The following is a 19,481-nucleotide window of genomic DNA, read 5'->3' on the forward strand; positions in this document are numbered from 1 at the left end:
TTAACCTTTTTTCCGGCGCAATCTGATGACGTTTCAAATACAGCCTTTTAGAAGAGCAGAGCAATGTACGAGGCACAACTTCAGGATTGTGACAGTTAATGCGGAATCTCTAAACTCACATAAATGGGAGTATCTCAAATTCAAATCTGTTCAAAACCCTCTACTGTCTGTAGCGAAACACTGAATAAGTTAAGAGGACAAAATGAATACATTGCTAATACAATGCATATAAGGAAGTTGCAGCAAAGATGTACTGAGTAATGAAGATAAATACAAAGTATAGAATTTATTATATAGTTAAAATTGTATAACATTTATCTTAAGTGAGCTGTCGGTGGCTATGTGAGATCACATGCAAAATGGACACGAAAGGGTGAGAAAAGCACATACTAGTTTTGTAAGTTAGAGGAAACAAGGCAGGTAATTAAAAATTCAGTTAATTAACTAATGGTAATTGACACTGAAGAAACTAATCCAAAATCAATAAGTAGTGAAATGTACAAGTTTTACCGCAGCTTGCATTCCTCTTGTCTCTCTCTAAATGACTGCAGTAAATTTGTTTGGGGGCGAAAAAATGCATCCCTTGCACTGATTCGGATTTCAAAACACATTGTGAAGATGAACTACAGATTGAAGAACTTGAGACTTGAAACTTACTTTAAATAAATCAGCAGGCTCTGAGGGCTTGTGTGAAAGTCTTTTCTGAAGGGATCTTAGAGACTTGATCTTTCATGTCTTCGGTGAATGTGTTAATAATGACTCTCTTCTATGAGGCAGGAGATAAAATTAACAAGGTCATTTTACCTTGTTACCAAGACCCAAGATTTGTGGATAATCTCCACCCAATAATTCAATACATTCATCTTACATTGTAATAAGTCACTGTTCCGTGTACTGAATGGTCTAGCAGAGATATTTAGTTAGTATACAGTAATATTCTTGATTATAATGACTTCACTATAAAACACGGCTTTGCTTGTCATCCAAATCAATACTATGCTGTGATCAATGCTATTCCTTCAAGCTTTTAAGTTACAGTGAGGTGTACATTAAAACATTCTAAGATTACTCATTCTTTTCCCTCCTTATGTGCTGGTGCATATGACTTCATGGATACAAAATGCACCAAAAATACTTAAGACAGATTCTGATTGATATTTATTATCCAAACCTGATTTGTAGAAAATAATTTATGTCAGGTGTTTGATAAATGATAAATGACATAATAAAACAAATAAGGATGAGGTACTTGTGCTTTCCAGTGCATTCTAAAGCAAAAGATACTCACTTTAACATTCTTAATATTATATACACATCCAATGCATTTGTAAGGTTATACTTTAATACTGATAAAAAGATTTGTCACTTCTGTGATCTTAATGTTGAAGAAGAACAGAACATATATTTTTTATGTGTCTTCTCAGGTACTGTTTAGAAGAGATTATAGGAATGGCTGATGCAAAAGGATACATATGTTGGTACATTATCTGTTGAAGATGTAATATTCAGTGTACAAAAAGATGTATGTCCACTGTATGTGCTAATTAACAGCATGATCATTTTAGCAAAATTTTACTTCCATAAATGTAATTTTTCAAAATTCCCCCAACCACTGATACTTTTCCGTAAAGAATTAAAACAGTTTTCACACTCCCAAGCAGTAATGAGAAATAAGAAAGCAAGAAAGCTTTCAAGCTGCTCAATATCCAATATGTTTGAAGATTATAATTTACGGTAAAGGTAGTAATGATATCCTGTGTAAATTTATCGAAAGAATAATTTGTATAATCTTTGTATAAATGTTTTGTATTCAGCCATACATCACAGGAGCTAACGTTATATTGTCGTTGGTGCCATGTTTGGAATGTGTGCCATTAAGTAAACAAAACACTGAAAGGATTCAAAGCTGCAATGGCTCTCCTAGTGTTTCAGATTGAAAAGGAATAAAGGGAATAAATGTCCACACTCCTTGCTGATTTGCTTTCTTTCTTTCTGAGGAGATTTTAAACCATGTACATTAAACAAGATGTCTTACTTTCAGGTCAAATTATGACATTCATTTTTATTATATGATTTATGGCCTCTTCTGTAAGTGCCAAAGGTCATCACACAATAAACAAAAAAAAAAATATTGTTAAAAATATAGCAAGCACCATCTTCCAATGCATATGTGAAAAACAATGATATTGAATGAGTCATGCATGTTTTATCCATACATTTTATTACTCTCTTTAAGACCATGGACATTCAAAATTTAAAGATGTGAAATTGGAATTAAAGTTGTTGACATACCATTTCACATAACACATGCACAAATCCTCTCATTGATTTTATGACAATAGATCAGACATTATCTAAATAAACTATTATCTAAAGATTAATATAATCATGTTTATCAAAGAAGTTTAAATAACAACACCACACTCAAATGCAAAAGTAGGGTTTTGCAATAAAAAAAAGAAGAAAATTTGTCTGCACACACCCAAAACCTTTTAGGACTTGTTTCCTGGACAAGGAATAGGTACATTCTGGAATCTTCTTTTCAGAGAGTACTTTCTAACTTAATCTATGTGATGCAAACCATTTTTATTTCCATTTTACAGGGGAACTCTTGCTGCCTCTCCCAGTACTCCATATAATGGAAGTCAAGGCCTGACATCAAGCCAAATTGAATTTGTGGAGAATTCAGCCAGAGGAAGGTGAAGCTGAGACAGGCAGGCTCAGGGCAGGTGATAGCCAGATCACATCTCCCAAGCAAAGAACTCGCAGGTACAGCAATCTAGTGAAGATAAAGTGGAGAGTTCAGGACGGGTCTGTTGAAATTTGCCCCCAAAAGCAAAAGATCCTCCTAGTTTTCAACTCTGCAGCACATTTAAAGATTGATTTCTACATGAGAAATGAGTGTGGGCTCACTTAAGTTTATGGGTGACGTATAGTGCTTCCTAAATAAATAAATCAATAATTAATAAATAAATAACATGAGGATTATGACTGAATTGCACTGTTAAAGGTTTTAAACAGCACTACTTAACAATAAGCAGTGACTGTGCCAAGAAGCGTAAGGTTATAGCTTTAGCTGTAAAGCTCACTGCCACCACTGTAAAAAACAAAACAAAACAAAACAAAAAAGACAGCTAGCTCAGCTGTGACATCACAGTGTTTCACAAATACTGTCAGTCTACTCCGGAAAAGTTGGACATGAGGCCCCCTAAGACAGGAACAATTTATTTTTACATTTACATGTATTCATTTATCAGACACTTTTATCCAAAGTGACTTACAAGTGAAGCAAAGTACAGTTCAAGTGTGTAGTCATTAAGGATCTGGCTTTGGTATGAGTGCTGTGGCTAAATTCAGATATTGACCAGGTACAAGTGCATGAATAGGTGAGGTAAAAGAGTGAACCGTAAAAACAGGTAGAAACACTACTAATCAACAGGGGGCTACAAAGTGCAAGAGATGAACCTATCTCCCAATGTGGGGATTAAGCAGAGCTAATATTTGGAATGCTATGAACAATAACAGTAATAAAACAGTGGTAATACTAAAACAACAAAGTGGGTGTGTTGCACCACAGTCTAAAGCTATCTTTATTTTGATTTATTAACGACATGAAATAACAGCCAATGACAAGCAGATTATAAAGGCAGTGCTATGCTATATTGCAGTGATACTATGAAACATGCCATGCCTTAGACTTTGGGTAACACACCATCTTATTTCTGACTGTACCCACCTGACTAACTGCCTGTCTCTCTGTTTTTGTCACCCTACTTCTCCAACCACAAGGAGCCATCAGAGCTGGTGTCAAAGAACGTGTCAGTGTCCAAATCCCTTCTCCACTGGGGTCCCTCTGAAAGGGGCTGACCCTAGAGAAGGAGGGAGGGAACAGACAGGATTCATGGGGGTGTCTTGTTCCTGTTTGTTGTTTGTTTGTCTCTATTCTATTCTATTCTATTCTATTCTATTCTATTCTATTCTATTCTATTCTATCCATTTCTTTCTTACTTTCTTTCTTTCTTTCTCTTACTTCATGCTTTATTCTATTTAATCTTCATCTTTTTAAAACCTTTGATCTTTGCAGATTGTCATTCGGTACCTTAGCTGTGTGATCCTCAGCCTCTTTCATATACATATGATGCACTGAATGTGCCCCCACACCCGCTGCAGGATGATCACCAAAGCCAGGAAGTAAAAGAGAAGAGTGACAGCCTGAGGAGAGATGGATGGAGAGGTGGAGGGTGATGGAGAGGAGTGGAACTAGGGTAGAAAGTACGGTCACGTGACAGAGGGAAGGACCTTATGCTTGGGAGCATCATGGTTGAACCACGGGCCTTTCTAAGTTTCTTAAGGAAGAAATCATCATACTGAGAGGGGAACCTTTCATTCATTTCAGCAACACTAAACCAACTTTGTGCTCCGAGGTTCTCTTGTCTTCTGCATCCCATGCAAGGTTCTGTTCCTAAACCCAGATATCAACAGATGAACACCAATGTGGGATCACAGTATGGACAGCATTAGGAATTTTTTAAAATGTGCAATATCATAGTATTTTCCAAGAGAAGAACTATATTAAAAGCAGTTATACTGAATCTGGAAATGGTCCTAGAAGAAGTCCTTCCCTCTAATGAAAACAAAATGTTACTGAAAATAAGATGGATGAGCCGAGGCAGCAGTGGCCATGATGCAGGAATGACTTGATGATGAAGAGGAAGACCAACGAGTGGCAGTGGCAATGGTAGCAATTATAGTCATTTGATAAGCGGAATCAGACAAGACTAAACTGACCTGTGGAGATAAGGAGGTACCACTTCCATTGTTGGAAGAACCATCCTCTGGATCAGTGTTGTCCTCCCTAGCTAGGGAAAGACACCCCTGGGAACTTTCTTGAAAACTCCTCCTAGATGGGTCAGTTGAATTCTCAGAGGCCCCGTGGACAAAGCTAACACCCATCCACAATGGCAGGGGTAAAGGTGGGGGTTGGTGAAACTTGTAAAAGGATCAAAGTTCCCTCATTAGACGGGATGTATTGTCAGGCACTACTAGAGATGCATGGCCAAATTTGAGGTAACTACCTGCCAGTTGCCAGGCTTATACCAGCTAGGGTAGAGCTTGGTTTCTCCGTTGGCTTCATTCTGAGAGATGTTTATCCCCAAGTCATCTGCATCATGCTCATCACACTGTGGCTCTGGCTCACCCTTGTGAGCAGTAACCCGGAGAAAAGGGAATGGTGAGAGGGATCACAAACGGGCAGTAAAGAGTTAGTGAGGCTGTGTTATACTCACAACTGCATTGCTCATTAAAATGAATAACATTGTTAATATTTTATTACGCCTTGTAAAGTCAGGAAGGCATAAGTGAGCATGCTAAAATTCTGTGAAATCTGAAATTCACTTGAGGCAAAATGATATGTGGGGGACAAAAACAGAAAATGTGTGTACAGCATTCAATGTTGAAAATTAAAAACTGAACATGCTGATAGAAATTGAACAACAGTGCGTGAGAGAATGAAAGGTGGAGCCACATCTACCTGCTGAGTGCTTAACCCTTCTTGGTCACCATGGGCCCCTTTTTTGGTGTCTATAAAACCAATGGGCTCTTCCTTAGTATTGTCTTTTGTCTCTAAATCTGGGTCCTTTGTCTCCCAGCTTTCCACCTTTGGATCTTCGTCAGGTTCTTCATTAATATCCTGGCTAGGTGCTGAATCAAGCTCAACTTCAGTATCTGGTTCCAGTTCGAGATCTTCAGGTATATCTTGCACTTCTTCTTCAACTACAGAAAACACCCGCAAAGGAGCTTAGGCTTTGCAGCTTGACATAAGAGTTTTTGGGCAGCTAATTTCTCAGGTCAGATCATATTCATTAAATTGCAATATTCTGAATCTAAAAGGCATGCAATCCTAGCTATCCCTCGAAAAAGGCCACTAATGCTTACTCTTCATGAAGTCTAGCTGGTGTAGAATCTGCTCCTCTGCATTGAAATCCACCTGATAGTGGTCCATGTTCTCATAGCCAGGCTCAAGAGTCTCTACAGTACAGGAATTGGCTGCCTCGGTGACCCTTTTGATGAAGACAGATGACAATAAAAAAGCAGAGTCAGATGGACACACAAACAAAAAGAGAGAAAGGAGGAAGCGTCCCAGAGAGCATAAGAAGATGGACACTTACTTCTCAATAAGAGTTCTTGAAGTCTGAGAAAAGAAAATACAAACAAATTATTGGTTTACGAAAATATAGAAAAAACCGTATGGGACTCAAGAGAGAGCCTTGTGTAAGCCCACACATGCACTGCACCTAGAATACCTGCATGAAGACAGACATCTCAGCTTCCTCCATGGTCTGAACAGCGGTTTGTACTAACTTCAAGTTGGCGTCAACATGTTCCCCATAGGTGGACGACAGAGACCGCGCATGTCCAGTCTTCTCCTCCTGCTCGTAGGTGATACGCTGCGTCATGATCTGACGTCGTTCTTCAAGGATGGCGTGCATGCGATCAAACTTCTCACACACGGTCTGTTTCAGGCTCTTGCTGGTCTCCTGTATGTGGTAGCACCAATTATTTGAATTGTTAGATTCAGTCAAGTGAGTTTGAATTTAATTTCTGAGCGATTCAACAATTAAAGGTGAACTTCACCTTGTTAAACAAATTAATTTATTGTAACACTCACTTGGTAGTTTGTTCGTAACTTTTGGTTTTTTTGGGGTTTTTTTTGCATTTTTAGAATTTAAAATAGTCATTTCCTGTATGGCAGATGAGAAAGGTCTTGAAAAGACTTGTTTGAGTAGCATAATGTCATACATATGGTGTGCAATCCGATTAATATTGTTCTCATTCATTGGCACAGGAGATGGGACAAGGCAACAACTTTTAATAACAGCCTGATGATAATAGCTTGATGTCAACATCTATTTTTGTTCCTGTGTGCTTGTGAAAGTAAAGTCTTGATACATACATACTGGAGTTCAACAAGTAAGTAACAATGGCAAGGTCCAAGGATTATAATAGGTCCACATATGAAATAGACAAATATCTTGTCTAATATATACAGCTGATTCAAACAACATTTGAACAAGATTTTTGTGAGTAAACAAAGTATAGCGTGAAACATTTGTTCTTTTTTAGTAAATTCTTGTAAGACAAACCTCAATGCTCCTGCAAACTTCCTCCAGTTCATTTATGACAGCTTGTACTTGCTCATTAGTTGCAACCAGTGAACCAATTCCATCACTGAGTTCTGCCTACAAGAAGAAATAGGTTAATGGTTAATTGATTTTTGAATTTCATGTTGTTAGCAGCCCAAACCTGCTCAAAGCTCACCTTTTGCTGCTGGTACACTTCAGATAGGGCAGCTACTTGACAGGACTTGTGAGCTCCAAACACTTTGCAGAGAGAACAGGTGGGAACCTGGCAGGTAATACAGTAGATATTGACTTTCTCACCTACATGTTCCACACAGGTTGGCTGTTCTATGGGCTTGGTTGTAGGCTTTGAACTGTAAGTAGAGACAGAACAGTTAGGGGATGTCATGGAAAAAACTAATATGGATCATAGATATTATCAGTGTCTATGATCTATGGAAGCAACAGAGATAAATGTAACATTACATAGCCACAGTCACAAAATGTATCTCTCCTGTAAACAGCTTGCTATTTATCATTACTTTACTTAAGAGTGTCAGTGTCAGTGCTACTTTATCATGTTTGCCTCACTTGTGTGGTTCAGGTCTGTTTAATTAACATGCAGGAATTTAATCTTTAATCTTAATCTTTCGATGTGGAGAGAGATGAGAGCAGGCTTATCTCTTACTTAGCAGCCTCTTGCTTGTAGACGTCGATAATGTTCTCCACAAGTAAGTTACGCTGCAATCCATACACTCCATGCCGATCCAGAACAACTTCATGTCGACAAGAAGGACAACGGAATCGGCCACCAACACCCACCTGAAACAAGGACGGCTGCATTCTCTCAGTCAGCATGTTGTTCTACTCCACAACAAAACATGTTTACTGTATTTTCACTACATTTTGTGATGAGTTTTCTTCATTTTCAAGTAATTGGTACTGAGACATGGCTAAAGAAAAACAGTGATATTGTCCACACTACATTTTTAATTCAGTAATGTGTCTCTTTTTAGATATCATTCATAACTGGCATGGTTTGTTAGACTTTTCTCTTAAGGGATATGCCCTTTTCATGACTGTTCTGACAATGTTCTGTCCCTGATTCTGGCATAGACGCCTATAGCAGTTTCTTTCACCCCATGGGCACCTATCTCTGTTTCACAGGGAAGCATTTATATTTATATGAATGGACTGGCAATCTTTCAAAAACAACTGCTAGTGTCAATGCAGGTTCCAAAGAGAGAGAGAGAGAGACAGATAACTTACATTTGCCTCATCTCATCTCTGACAGAGTAATGAGCAGAAGCTAAGGGACTGTAAAATGAAATGGCAGGGGAGGGAAGTCAAAGAGAGAGAGAGAGGGAAAGTGAGATGGGGAGAAGGTCCTGAAATAGTTCTGGTCTTTAATAGATCTCAGCTGCTGAGGTTTCTGAGCTGGCTCAGAAACAGAGACCAGACTGTGACACAGTGCTAACTCCCACTGCACATTTGAGGCATAGAAAGCAGAGGCCCCATTCTGTGAGAGGGTGATGGTAGCTTAAGTAACTGCTCATTCAGCAAGTTGGTAAGTGTATATTAGTACGAGGTACGAAACGAGATGTTCCTCAAGAAAGAGGCTGAATTCAGAGTTTGCCCCTGTTGTTGCCTGTTGGCAGCTGGAACCACTCTCAAGTTCAAGTGAACCAACTCAGGAAACCTGAGGTGTCTTCTTGTGACAACTTTTTCCATGAATTGTATAGTATGCTAGCCCTCTCCTCATCTTCACAAGCATGAATACTGCCAAAAACAGCTTGCTGCTGACAGTGATGACAGAGATAAAACATCAGACCACAGAGAAATAAAGGAAAATTTCAGGGAGAAGTGCAACAGGACACAGTATCTTGTGTCTGAGATGTCTTTACTCATCATCACGCTCAAAAGTTGACTGGTACTGTCACTTCTCACATAACCCATTCCACTTTTGCTGTTGGTCAATGAATACTCATAAAAAAGAGACAAAAATTTGGGTTTGCAAGGTTCAGACAGATGTAGGGATTCTTAGTAATTCTCACCCCACAAGAACTGGCCTATTCTGGTAGTTCAACCAATATGAAGAGGTTTTATCAAATGAACAATTCATTCTTTGTCTATCACACACCAAATGGAAACTAAATCAAAGGCAATGAATGTAGGCCACTGACTATATTTAAACACAGGTATTTAGACTGTGTCTGAAGTTAGGCATTTGTAATCCACACACCTGTTTGGGATCTGTGTGAGTTCACATGCTTAACTCAGAATGTGAATGTGACTGATCAAGCCACTGTCAAGTGTACATGTTATCTTATATCCAGTTGGTTAATGTGTTCTTGTGGATATGAGTATGAAAATTCGAGGACTGTGAATATGTGTGCACATGTGACCTCTGCATGTGCATACACACACATCTCCATATAGAGCATGTGTTTACATATAGATGATGTTACAATTGTGTCTCCATGGGTAGCCTTGTCTCTGAATCCTGCATGTAATGTTTTGGTGATCCAAAGGTATGTACTTTCAGCTGTTGTAGGGGCCTCCTGAGATTAATCTTCTGCCTGTACACACTCTTCTCAAAACATCAGGATAATCCCTCGATCATTTGTACTGCAAAGCCACGATTAATAGATTATGCATTAAGTAAGGAGTTTTTTTTTCTTTTGTTTTAATAAAAACTGTCAGTGAGACTAATATTGAGCAGTGGTATATGCACATAAAAGCACAGCTGGCGCAGCATGTATGTAGCTATAAGTGGATTAATATCTCATATGGCCAAATGCCTTGCTGAGCCAAATAAATCTGAGGTGTCCACAGAACCCTCTGACAACAGAAACTCTGGGGCATTTGGTGCCTGGATTTTGGATATATTGCTGAGCTCATGCCAAGCTGTGATCAAACAGGCATATCAGGAAATTTGCTCTTACCAGGTTAGAAGCAGATGATGTTCATAAGTATCCATTACGCTCTCAGACCATTTTAGATTTTACGACAGTGGTTTAAGAGACAGAAGCACTTTACGGTGCTAATTGATAATGACAACTGAACTCTCTCAAATGCCTTCACACACACACACACACACACACACACTCATAGTCGGAATTTATACAAGGAGACCGCTTTCCTCCTACATACACATACAGATGCCTGTATTCACACACACACCTGATAGAGCTCGTTGGCGCACTTGCGGCAAAGGTTGTGTTGGCAGGGCAAGATGACAACCGGTTTAGTGAAGACCTCCAGGCATATGGGGCAAATAAGCTGCTTTTCCAGAGTCCCCAGTGCTCCGTCTTTTTGAAGAGAGCCAAGCTCCAGCGGGAAAGACATGTCCTATGTCCCTCTGTCCTCTTGCAGACAAATGAACTGAGCTCTTGGATAGAGCGACGTGCGTGGAGACTCAAGAAGAGCTTCAGGCAAAGTTTGTGTGAGGCTGCCTTAGGGTTTGGAGATCTACATCTATGTCTCAGCAAACTCCTCTATTGCCCTACATCTCTCTTTCCCTCCTGTCTTCTTTACCTCCTACTCTCTCTCCACTTCTTTTCTCTCTTTTTTTTCTCTTCCTGGGGAAAGAACAGTTGTTCTGAGTCTGGTTTTCCCTTTGGAGGCAGTGGAGATCTCTGATGGGGAACTTTGGTGACGGCAAAGGCTGAGAGAAGGTGTCTGATTTCTGGAAAGCCTCCAGGGGTTGTCCCCCAAAATGCCGCAGCCCATATCAGGCAAGCAGAGGAATGCTGGGAGGCAAATGAAACCCAGGTTCTTGCTCCAGTTACAGTTACCATTCAGGTTCACGGCCTGAGTAGCTGCACCGGCGGCACTGTTCAGGCGGACTGTTTTAGACGGGTTATGAAATATACACGTGTGCATTGAAAAACATGGGAATGTTTTTTTGTGGACCAGCTGATACTTTTTTGTGAGAGCAAAACACCCTTCGGGTAATGATTAAAGAGGGGCATGTTCTTGCGGTCTCACACGGCTTGGGTCGCAGAGGAACACTATCTGGTGACAAACAGCAAAACATATGCAAACAGTCATGCCAACACCAAAGACACGGGTATTCCAGGAAAAAAGAGCGAGAATGAGAAAACAAAATACACAAACATTTGTTTGACATCAGAAACATTTATTGTACATCAACAAATCAGATAAATTAATTATGTTGAGTCTCTCTTAGACAAACCGGTACAATCATGCTAAAACATACAACTAGAGCTGTGCAAAAGACTTTAGCCATTTTAATCAATGGCAACATCTAATTACACATGATCTGAACTATGATCATTCATTAAAACATAACAAAAATAAATTAATCAAAACAATGTATCATATTACCTTATCCTTGCTATTATTTTTGTACTATATATTTCTGGTTTAACATATCTAAAAGAATCTTTCTGAATCCAGTATGATTTTGTATCCATATTGTATGTTCAAACAATGACACTTAGCGTTTATTCCAAAACCTCACAGTAGAAGCAACTTCAGGTCTTTGCAGGTGATTATTCATTGTGATTTCCCACAGAACAGAAACAACCAATCAAATTGAAGAAAATATATGTGGGTCTAGACAGTGTAATATTTTTCTTGTTAACCTTATACAAACATAAAAAATGAGGGACAGGGCATTTTATCTAGGAAGGATGTGAGACACTGAAACTTCCACTGATTTTTATAAGCAAATGTGGGTTCTATGCAAGGCCAAACTGTTCTCTTCCCTCTAACTGTCTTTCTGTTCAGTCTTTTTGTAAGGTAAACATTACTAATGTGCTAAATTCAGATTTTCCACTGTGAGTCAGTGAGTTCTGATTTTCACCTGAATCAGAAACAGCTGCATTACAAAGTGAAATAACTGCATTACAGTGAAATAAAAATGGAATTGACTGATCAGTACACACATGAGAGGACATACATGCCTGTACTGATTTTGAGTGAGCTGATAACAGAAAGAAAACCCCAGAAAAACAGACCAAAATCATTTGATCAATTATGATTCACTGTCCCTTCTCATACATAAATAATATTAAAATCTACAAAGATAAGTGAATCATCTTAGGTCATGAAATGTATACGCACAAACACGCACACATGCACACACAGACACTCTCTAAACAAACGTGACGTATGTCTTCATCTCTGGAAACACATCGTTTTGTCCAGATCGCAATTTTTCCTTCCCAGATACAGACAGGCAGACATACATGAACACACACACACACACACACACACACACACATCCACATAAACACAGACAGACAAGCATACACACTCACTTTTAAAGAAATATTAAAAAGCTGAACCTAAAATAAATCCTTCATCACAAAAACACGAAAATCACATCCCCTACTCAATCAAAAAAAAAAAGAAAGAAAGAAAGAAAAAGAAAAAAAAATCCTAACTACAGGGGTTTGGAGGAATTAGTCTGGGTGACTTTAAAGCATATGGTTTTGCATTCAGAGACATTTAAGCAACTGAACATAGAAAAGTCCAGGGAGGAGAAAAGAGATAAAGAGTAGAAAGAGGGATTGGGTGCACCGTATTTAAGGAGAAAAGTGAAAACATACAGATGAAAACAAGTGTAAAAGACAAGGACAAGCTTAATTTTCTTAACAGACAGAAATCAGATGGTGAGATAGCGTCAGTGGTGGAAGTCGGCCATCCTTGAAAAGCCTAATAATACTGTAAAACACACATCAGACACTGTGTTTATGGCCAGACATGTCACTGCCCCTCTACACAAACTGTGAACTGATTTACTAAAGCCTTTGGCAAGTATAAAACATTTTAGATTATGAAGAACTGATACCACAGCGGATGACTAGTCAGTGATGAATCCACCACTTGCCATTAAAGTGGTCGTGCTCTGGGTTGTGTGCGCATCTACAAAATGATTTTAACGTGCTCAAAGTTTTGGTAAATCTAGTCCAAAAATTCCAAATGACATTCATGACTCATACTACAAAAATATATCACTTTGCAGCCATTGGATATACAGTGTGATACTACAGTATGACATTAAAACAATGTATCTTTAAAAAATAAACACAACACAATACAGTACAATGTATAGGCCGTAAGCCAAGAACTAGTATTCATGAACAAGTTGATTAAATGCTACATTTAAAGCAATATAAGCCTTGGAGATTAAACAAAAGAGCTGTTAGGCATTTGTGACAAATGGCGGTAGATCTAACATCTAATTTCTCTACGGCTGGATTTTGAGATCAATGTAAAACGATTTGGTCTTAAAAGCTGCAGCCATAGTTTCTCTTTGATTTTTTTTTTTTTTGTCAAATCAGAACAATGTAACCAGCTTAGAAACATAATTGCGGGACGATCAATCAATGGATAGAAGTAAAATTAGTTTGGCGGAATCAATTTGTTTGCGTGTCTGAGTTTGAGCAGGGACACCTGTTGACAGGGTAACCGTGTGGAACCTGCTGACACACTAACACATGAGAGGAGACAGAGCATGCCTTTACACTGCAATGCCCATTTCTCATAATTCTTGGGGTGTCACATTGCACCTCATCACTGAAGCAGCAGAAATCCCAATCTCCCAAACACTACAGAAAAACTAATCATGCTACTTAACGCTCTCATCCTTTTGTGAGATATGTTATTGCTGTTGTAGTCCTCACCTTTTGTTAGCCTAATTGGTAAAAACGACTGTCCTCAATAAGTCATTGCAGATTTATTTATAGGAGAGGTCACACTGGCACTGAAACCAAACCCTTTCACGTTGGCAGTGTGACACACTACAGTGCAGAGTAGAGCCACAGAATATTCTGGATTCTTAAACAGTATGATAAACACAACAGATATAACACCTGGAAAGCTAAGAGAGTGAGAGGGGCATGGCAACTGAGTGTACACAGAGTTAACATCGGTTAAATGGACAGTAATGTTAGAGTGTGTGTGTGTGTGTGTGGAAGTAACAGACTAATGTGACAAAAATGCTGATCCCCGGCACTAAGGCCATGAGGGAAACAGCTTTAAAAATGATTTGTCATTCCACATTCTGTCCTGTCATATCAGCACAATGACACACAAGTGTGTCTTAAGGAGGAGGAGGTACTAATACTCCAATTGCTCTTTATGGAAATACAGTCTCACAAGAAAAAGCAAATGCACAGACACACAGAGACACACACACACACACACACACACACACGCGCTGACACACCTGGGTCATCAGGTACAGGCAAGTGAAGCACTGAAATTGCTTCTGTTAATGCAACAGGAGAAGGGAGAACTTAAAATCACCTTAAAATCCCCACAGATTAAAAGCTTAGTGGATTGACAGTTGACAACATAAAAAGAGAGCTTGCAGACAATATGAGGAACTATGAGTTATTAAACGTCCATACACTTGATCTACCATTTCAAAAAAACCCCAAAAACAAACCCACAACAGGAAATGATTCAGTGTCCGACCAAAGACGAAAGTACTGTCGTGAGTTTTTGAATACCTATCATTTGTATGCAGGCTAAGTTTGTATGAGTCTCAGAGTGTGTGTACATTTAGTCTGAAGGAGTTATGCCTTCAGGCAAAGAAGATAGAAAAAAGTGGCAATTATGATCATACTGTGTTTCAGTAGTTTCTTAACAGCTAGGGATATTTCAGTGTGTGCTTGAAATGTACTGAAGTTACACTAAAGCAGTAACTCTGAACTCACTCCAGTGCTTCACTGCAAAAGTCAGTCTGCTTAAATGATATGATCAGTGTTGAATAATATGGTTTAACATATTATTCATTGATAAAGATAACCAACTGAGATACACAAGTAATAATCCATACTTCATAATCCACATTCAAAGGTGCCCTAACTACATGTGCTATGGGACAAAACGAGAGCGTGTCACATAGTGTGTTTAGGCCTGTGTGTGGATGTGTGTGTGTGTGTGTGTGTGTGCATTAAATGAGAGGAATGGTAGAGAATCAGGTTTGGGAGTGGAGGTGGTAAAAGGCGAATAAAATTGAAAAACTCCTTTTCCTAGAGAAGCTCTGATATTTGTGGCCTTATATATTTTTTAAAAAATGTTGTCACCCTTTTAAGTCTCTCTTTCTCTCTCTCTCTCCTTCCTTTCATCACTCAGTGCTTTCTTTTCAGGAGGAGGAGGAAGACAACTCCAGTTCTGAAAGGCTTCAGGTTGTCCCAGCTAGCAATGGGAGAGGGAGGTCTGGGTCTGGGAGAAGGTTCTGGAAGGGTTCTAGTTGAAGCCTGTGTCTGTTCGGTAGCTGGTGTGATGGCTATCTGCAGTTAGCTGGGTTGTCTCTGTAGCTGAGGAAGGCTGAACCATGATGGGGTCACCACCATCTGTGAATGAACAAACAAACACACATATTATGGTAAAAGGTCGATCACAAAAATGAATAACATCATAAAAATCAATGCTTTTCACACACGTTAACACACAGTACAAAATGTGTATAGAAGTGCAAACGTGATTTTTAAAAAGAGAAATCACATTTGCACACATAGATAGTGAAGCTAGATAACCATCATAGGGTCAGCTTAGAAACATCCATGAAAACCTCGCGAAGTCTATCTGTGCCGAACATCTGTAAAACCGGTTCAAGTTTTCGTTACAGTTTTAGGCAGCGTCCGGATGAGCCGGGGGTACATCTCACCTCTCTCTTCGGACTGCATCTGGGCCTCCAGGTCTTCGGGGGAGACGTAGAACTCGGGCTCCTGATCCATGGGAGGCCGCGGTTTGCACTTCCCACAGCAGCAGTTACAGCAGCAGCACAGACAGCAGCAGAAATAACAGCCTGTGGCTATGCCACAACATATAAACAACGCCTGCAGGGAAGACAGACAGAGATCCACTGAAATATGGACTAACCACAGAATGAACCTAAGGAAGTGTAAACTGAAATTCACTCTAAACTATACAGTAAACTACTGGTAAACAATGTTCCAAGCCTCTGGAAAGGAAAGACTAACCCAGACATTCACCTCCAAACTACACTCCAGACTAATTCATGTAAACTACTGCTTAAACCGCTGGTTAACCGGAGGGCTAAACTAGATGTCTCACCTTGGCCCACCAGCTGGACAATACAAAGTAGGTGTTGACATTCTCTTCCCCAAACTGCTCCGCAACGTAGAGGCCTAGTGAGCCGTACTTGTCATAGATGTTTCGTTTGGTGGGGTCGTTGAGAATGGCATGGGCGTTGTTGATCTCTTTAAACTTCTCTGCTGCCTCCGGATTGTCTGGATTTTTATCTGGGTGAAACTTCAGGGCAAGTTTTCTTTGAAGGGTGAGAATGAAGAAAAAAAGTTTAATAAATTGTATGTGATACATTAAAAATAGTTTGTAAAAATGTACGGCACATAGTATGCCAAACACTGATAAACGGCAGAAAACACTTAAAATGGATAGAACACACACCAACTAATAGAATTAAAAAAAAAAAGATTGTCATAATAAAAATAAAGACAAGAGAGAAGTGTAGTTCCTTGGAACAATCAAACATGGGAATACAGCTCTCTGCTACCCTCTTGTGGAGATCAACTGAAATTAAACATTGTTTCCAATATTCATCTTCACGTATAGTACATATAGTATAGTACAATCTATGTAATGCACCTCAGCGTTCAAACAAATATCCAGAAACATCAAAGAATTTGGAATTTTCAAGCAGAACGTCATTACTCATGTCAATAATTAAGAGAATGACAAAAAATTAACTACATAAACCCAGATATGCAAAAGACTGCAGCGAGACATTATTTTAGCGAGACATTATTTTAGCTTAGAAGGTTCTGTAGATTTCTTTATGATCTTCATTTTCTTCTCACATGTCTAATCCAAACATACAGCAGAGACAGAACTCCTCTCACCTGTAAGACTTTTTGATGTCCTCTGGTGAGCCATTCTTGTCAACTCCCAGAACGTGATACAGGGACTCACCCGACGTGGAGAGAGTGCGCTGTCTCTGCTGCTCTGCCATCCCTCTCTCTCTCTCTCTCTCTCTCTCTCTCTCACTCACTTGCTAACTCTCTTTATCACAGTCTCCCTACAGAAAAAGAGAGAGAGAGAAAGGGATGGGATGGGAAAAGGGATTGGAAAGAAAGGGGAAAAGGGGAAAACAAAAATCACTCGGAGGTTAACAGTAATAATGATTGTTAAATTTTGACCCTTACTATCAAGTTTTATCTTCACACATGCACACACACACATATGCGTGCGCACACATGACTCTCCCATTTCCACCAAAATATGAAAATAAATGCAAGAGTTCTCTCTTATACGACCAAAAATTCACCCATCCCTACGTCCAAAACATTTCTCAGCAATTATGTCCTCATATCTACATTACAGTCTTGTGTCATTTCTTTGTGTCAGAAGGCCAGTGTTCATGGCTCATTAAAGCAGAATGTCAGTAAACAGTGAGTCACACATCATGTGAAAGGAAAAACTGCCGTCTGTCACTACCTGACTCATCTAAAACCAGTGTCATGATGACTGTATACTGGCCAAGCAGCTCAAAGGACTGCAGAGAGCCAGACTCTAACTCCACCTCTGACATGGAGTAAAATGCTTTGCAGTCTCTGAGGACAAAACACACAGACACACAGACACACGCCTCTGTATATCTGTATGAGATGCAATCACAGAGAGAACAGAACTGAATGGAAGTTATTTGGCTCCGGATTCTCCTGCACATGACAGCACGGTTGAGTGACATCACTTAATCCCAACTCTCATCTATCCCTGCCCTGCACCTCTCCTATAGCACGTCAGCATTGTGTCACTGCGATTTGAAGAGGAAAAAAACAGGATGAAAACAGGAATATAAATTCCTTGTGGCTGTGACGCGAATCTGTCTAAAGCATATCCATGCATAACCTGTGAGCACAGACGTGTGTGTGTGTGTGTGTGTGTGAGAGTGTGTGTGTGTGTGAACGGAGAGGTGCAGAAGGAGAGTGAGAGCACTAAGGCACAGTGTAAGCTGTCGGCTCTCATTGTGCAAAACAAAGTCTATTAACCCATTAGCCTTGTGTGGGTGGGACTAAGACACCTCTTCACCAAATGTGCTTCACTGCCTCAGACACCTCCGGCTGGCAGAGCATGCCAACCCCCTCCTAGGCACACCTTAGCCAATCAGTGAAGCCCAAACACCTCTTCCTCCACTCCAACCCTCCAATCAGGTACAGGTAGATTGCTAACCACCAGGCTACGGCTAATCATGAAGACCTGTAAGAGCGGATTAGCGGATTAGTGTAACCGGAGCGTCTGTGAAGACGTGATGGGGTTATTTTAGTTTTTAGTGGCCTGTAAGACTGTGTGTAGTGCTGTAAATAGTGTACAGAGAGAGGTGAGGGTAAATGTATGTGTGTGTGTGTGTGTGTGTGTGAGTGAGGGAGAGAAAGAGAGAGAAGGGGGGGGGGGGGGGGGGGGAGAGAATAATTTCTATTGTTCACTTGTTCACAGTGAAACATGCTAAATCCCCCATGCTTATGACCTGTTAAAGACCTCAGTAAACTGCAGATCAGAATTCTGTAGTCACACTATATAAAGTATGTAAAACAGAGGAGTGAATTAACAGACAGGTGAAGAAAACTCTGTTGTGAATGCACACACTGACTCTGATTTTTTATACAACTGACATACACTGCCAGGATGACAAACATCTTCACAAACTGTTCACTATGCTGACGTCACTGGGCTGGCTCACTTCTCTGTGGATTATTTACCATTTTATAGTCATCTCTCTTGTTTCTCCTCAGCTGGTCTCTCCAACTTTATACCTGTTTTTTTGCACTTCACCTCACCTATTCATGTTCTCTTTTCAGCTTGTGTGTGTGTGTGTGTGTGTGTGTCGTGAGCAGACAGGCTCTATTCCAGAGCTTCATTAAGCCTGATTACTCACTGGGTTTCCCTCTGTTGCAAAGCTCTGCAATGCAGCCTTAGTACAACAACAAAACCCCTCCTCTTTCTATTCTTTACTCACTCTGTCTCTCTGTCCCACCGTCGTGCTCCATCCCTTGCATCCTTTCACTCTTTTTCTCTCTCTCTTTCACTCTTTTTCTCTCCCACCATACTCAGAGACTCATCTGACTCGTTCTCTGTTTTGTTATTCTCTCTCTATCGCTGACTCTTGCTCCAGTTCAGCTGTCTTGTGCTGCTTCCCATTCCTGCTCTATGACTTTCTCTTTAACTCCCTCTTTTCTCCGATTTAAATCCCTCTTTCTTCACTGTTTACATCCAGCTTTCGTGTTCTGACGCTCTCTCTCTCTTTTCATCTCTCTGTCCTCTGTGTACGGCACTGCTGAAAAGAGGGTATGTGCCGTGGATTCAGTAAATGTCCTCTTTGCCTTGTGTCAACACCACATA

General features: G+C 39.9%; 2 protein-coding genes across 2 annotated transcripts; both read right to left on the reverse strand.

Moving 5' to 3' along the window:
* Nucleotides 1–4,125: 4,125 nt before the first annotated feature.
* trim101 (tripartite motif containing 101) lies at nt 4,126–10,466 on the reverse strand. The gene is made up of 9 exons (XM_030768859.1): nt 10,302–10,466; nt 7,807–7,955; nt 7,318–7,492; nt 7,143–7,238; nt 6,303–6,536; nt 6,168–6,190; nt 5,935–6,059; nt 5,531–5,772; nt 4,126–4,212 (listed from the first exon to the last, which is right to left on the reverse strand). The coding sequence occupies exons 1-9, from the start codon at nt 10,464–10,466 to the stop codon at nt 4,126–4,128; spliced, it is 1,296 nt and encodes a 431-aa protein (XP_030624719.1).
* Nucleotides 10,467–15,211: 4,745 nt separating this feature from the next.
* Nucleotides 15,212–17,102, reverse strand: dnajc5ab (DnaJ (Hsp40) homolog, subfamily C, member 5ab). Its single transcript, XM_030768917.1, has 4 exons — nt 16,985–17,102; nt 16,179–16,392; nt 15,769–15,940; nt 15,212–15,454 (listed from the first exon to the last, which is right to left on the reverse strand). Exons 1-4 carry the CDS (start codon nt 17,092–17,094, stop codon nt 15,348–15,350), a joined length of 603 nt encoding a protein of 200 aa, XP_030624777.1. The 5' UTR covers nt 17,095–17,102; the 3' UTR covers nt 15,212–15,347.
* Nucleotides 17,103–19,481: the final 2,379 nt, after the last annotated feature.

This window comes from Chanos chanos, chromosome 3 (assembly GCF_902362185.1).
Source record: "Chanos chanos chromosome 3, fChaCha1.1, whole genome shotgun sequence".
Lineage (NCBI taxonomy): Eukaryota > Metazoa > Chordata > Actinopteri > Gonorynchiformes > Chanidae > Chanos > Chanos chanos.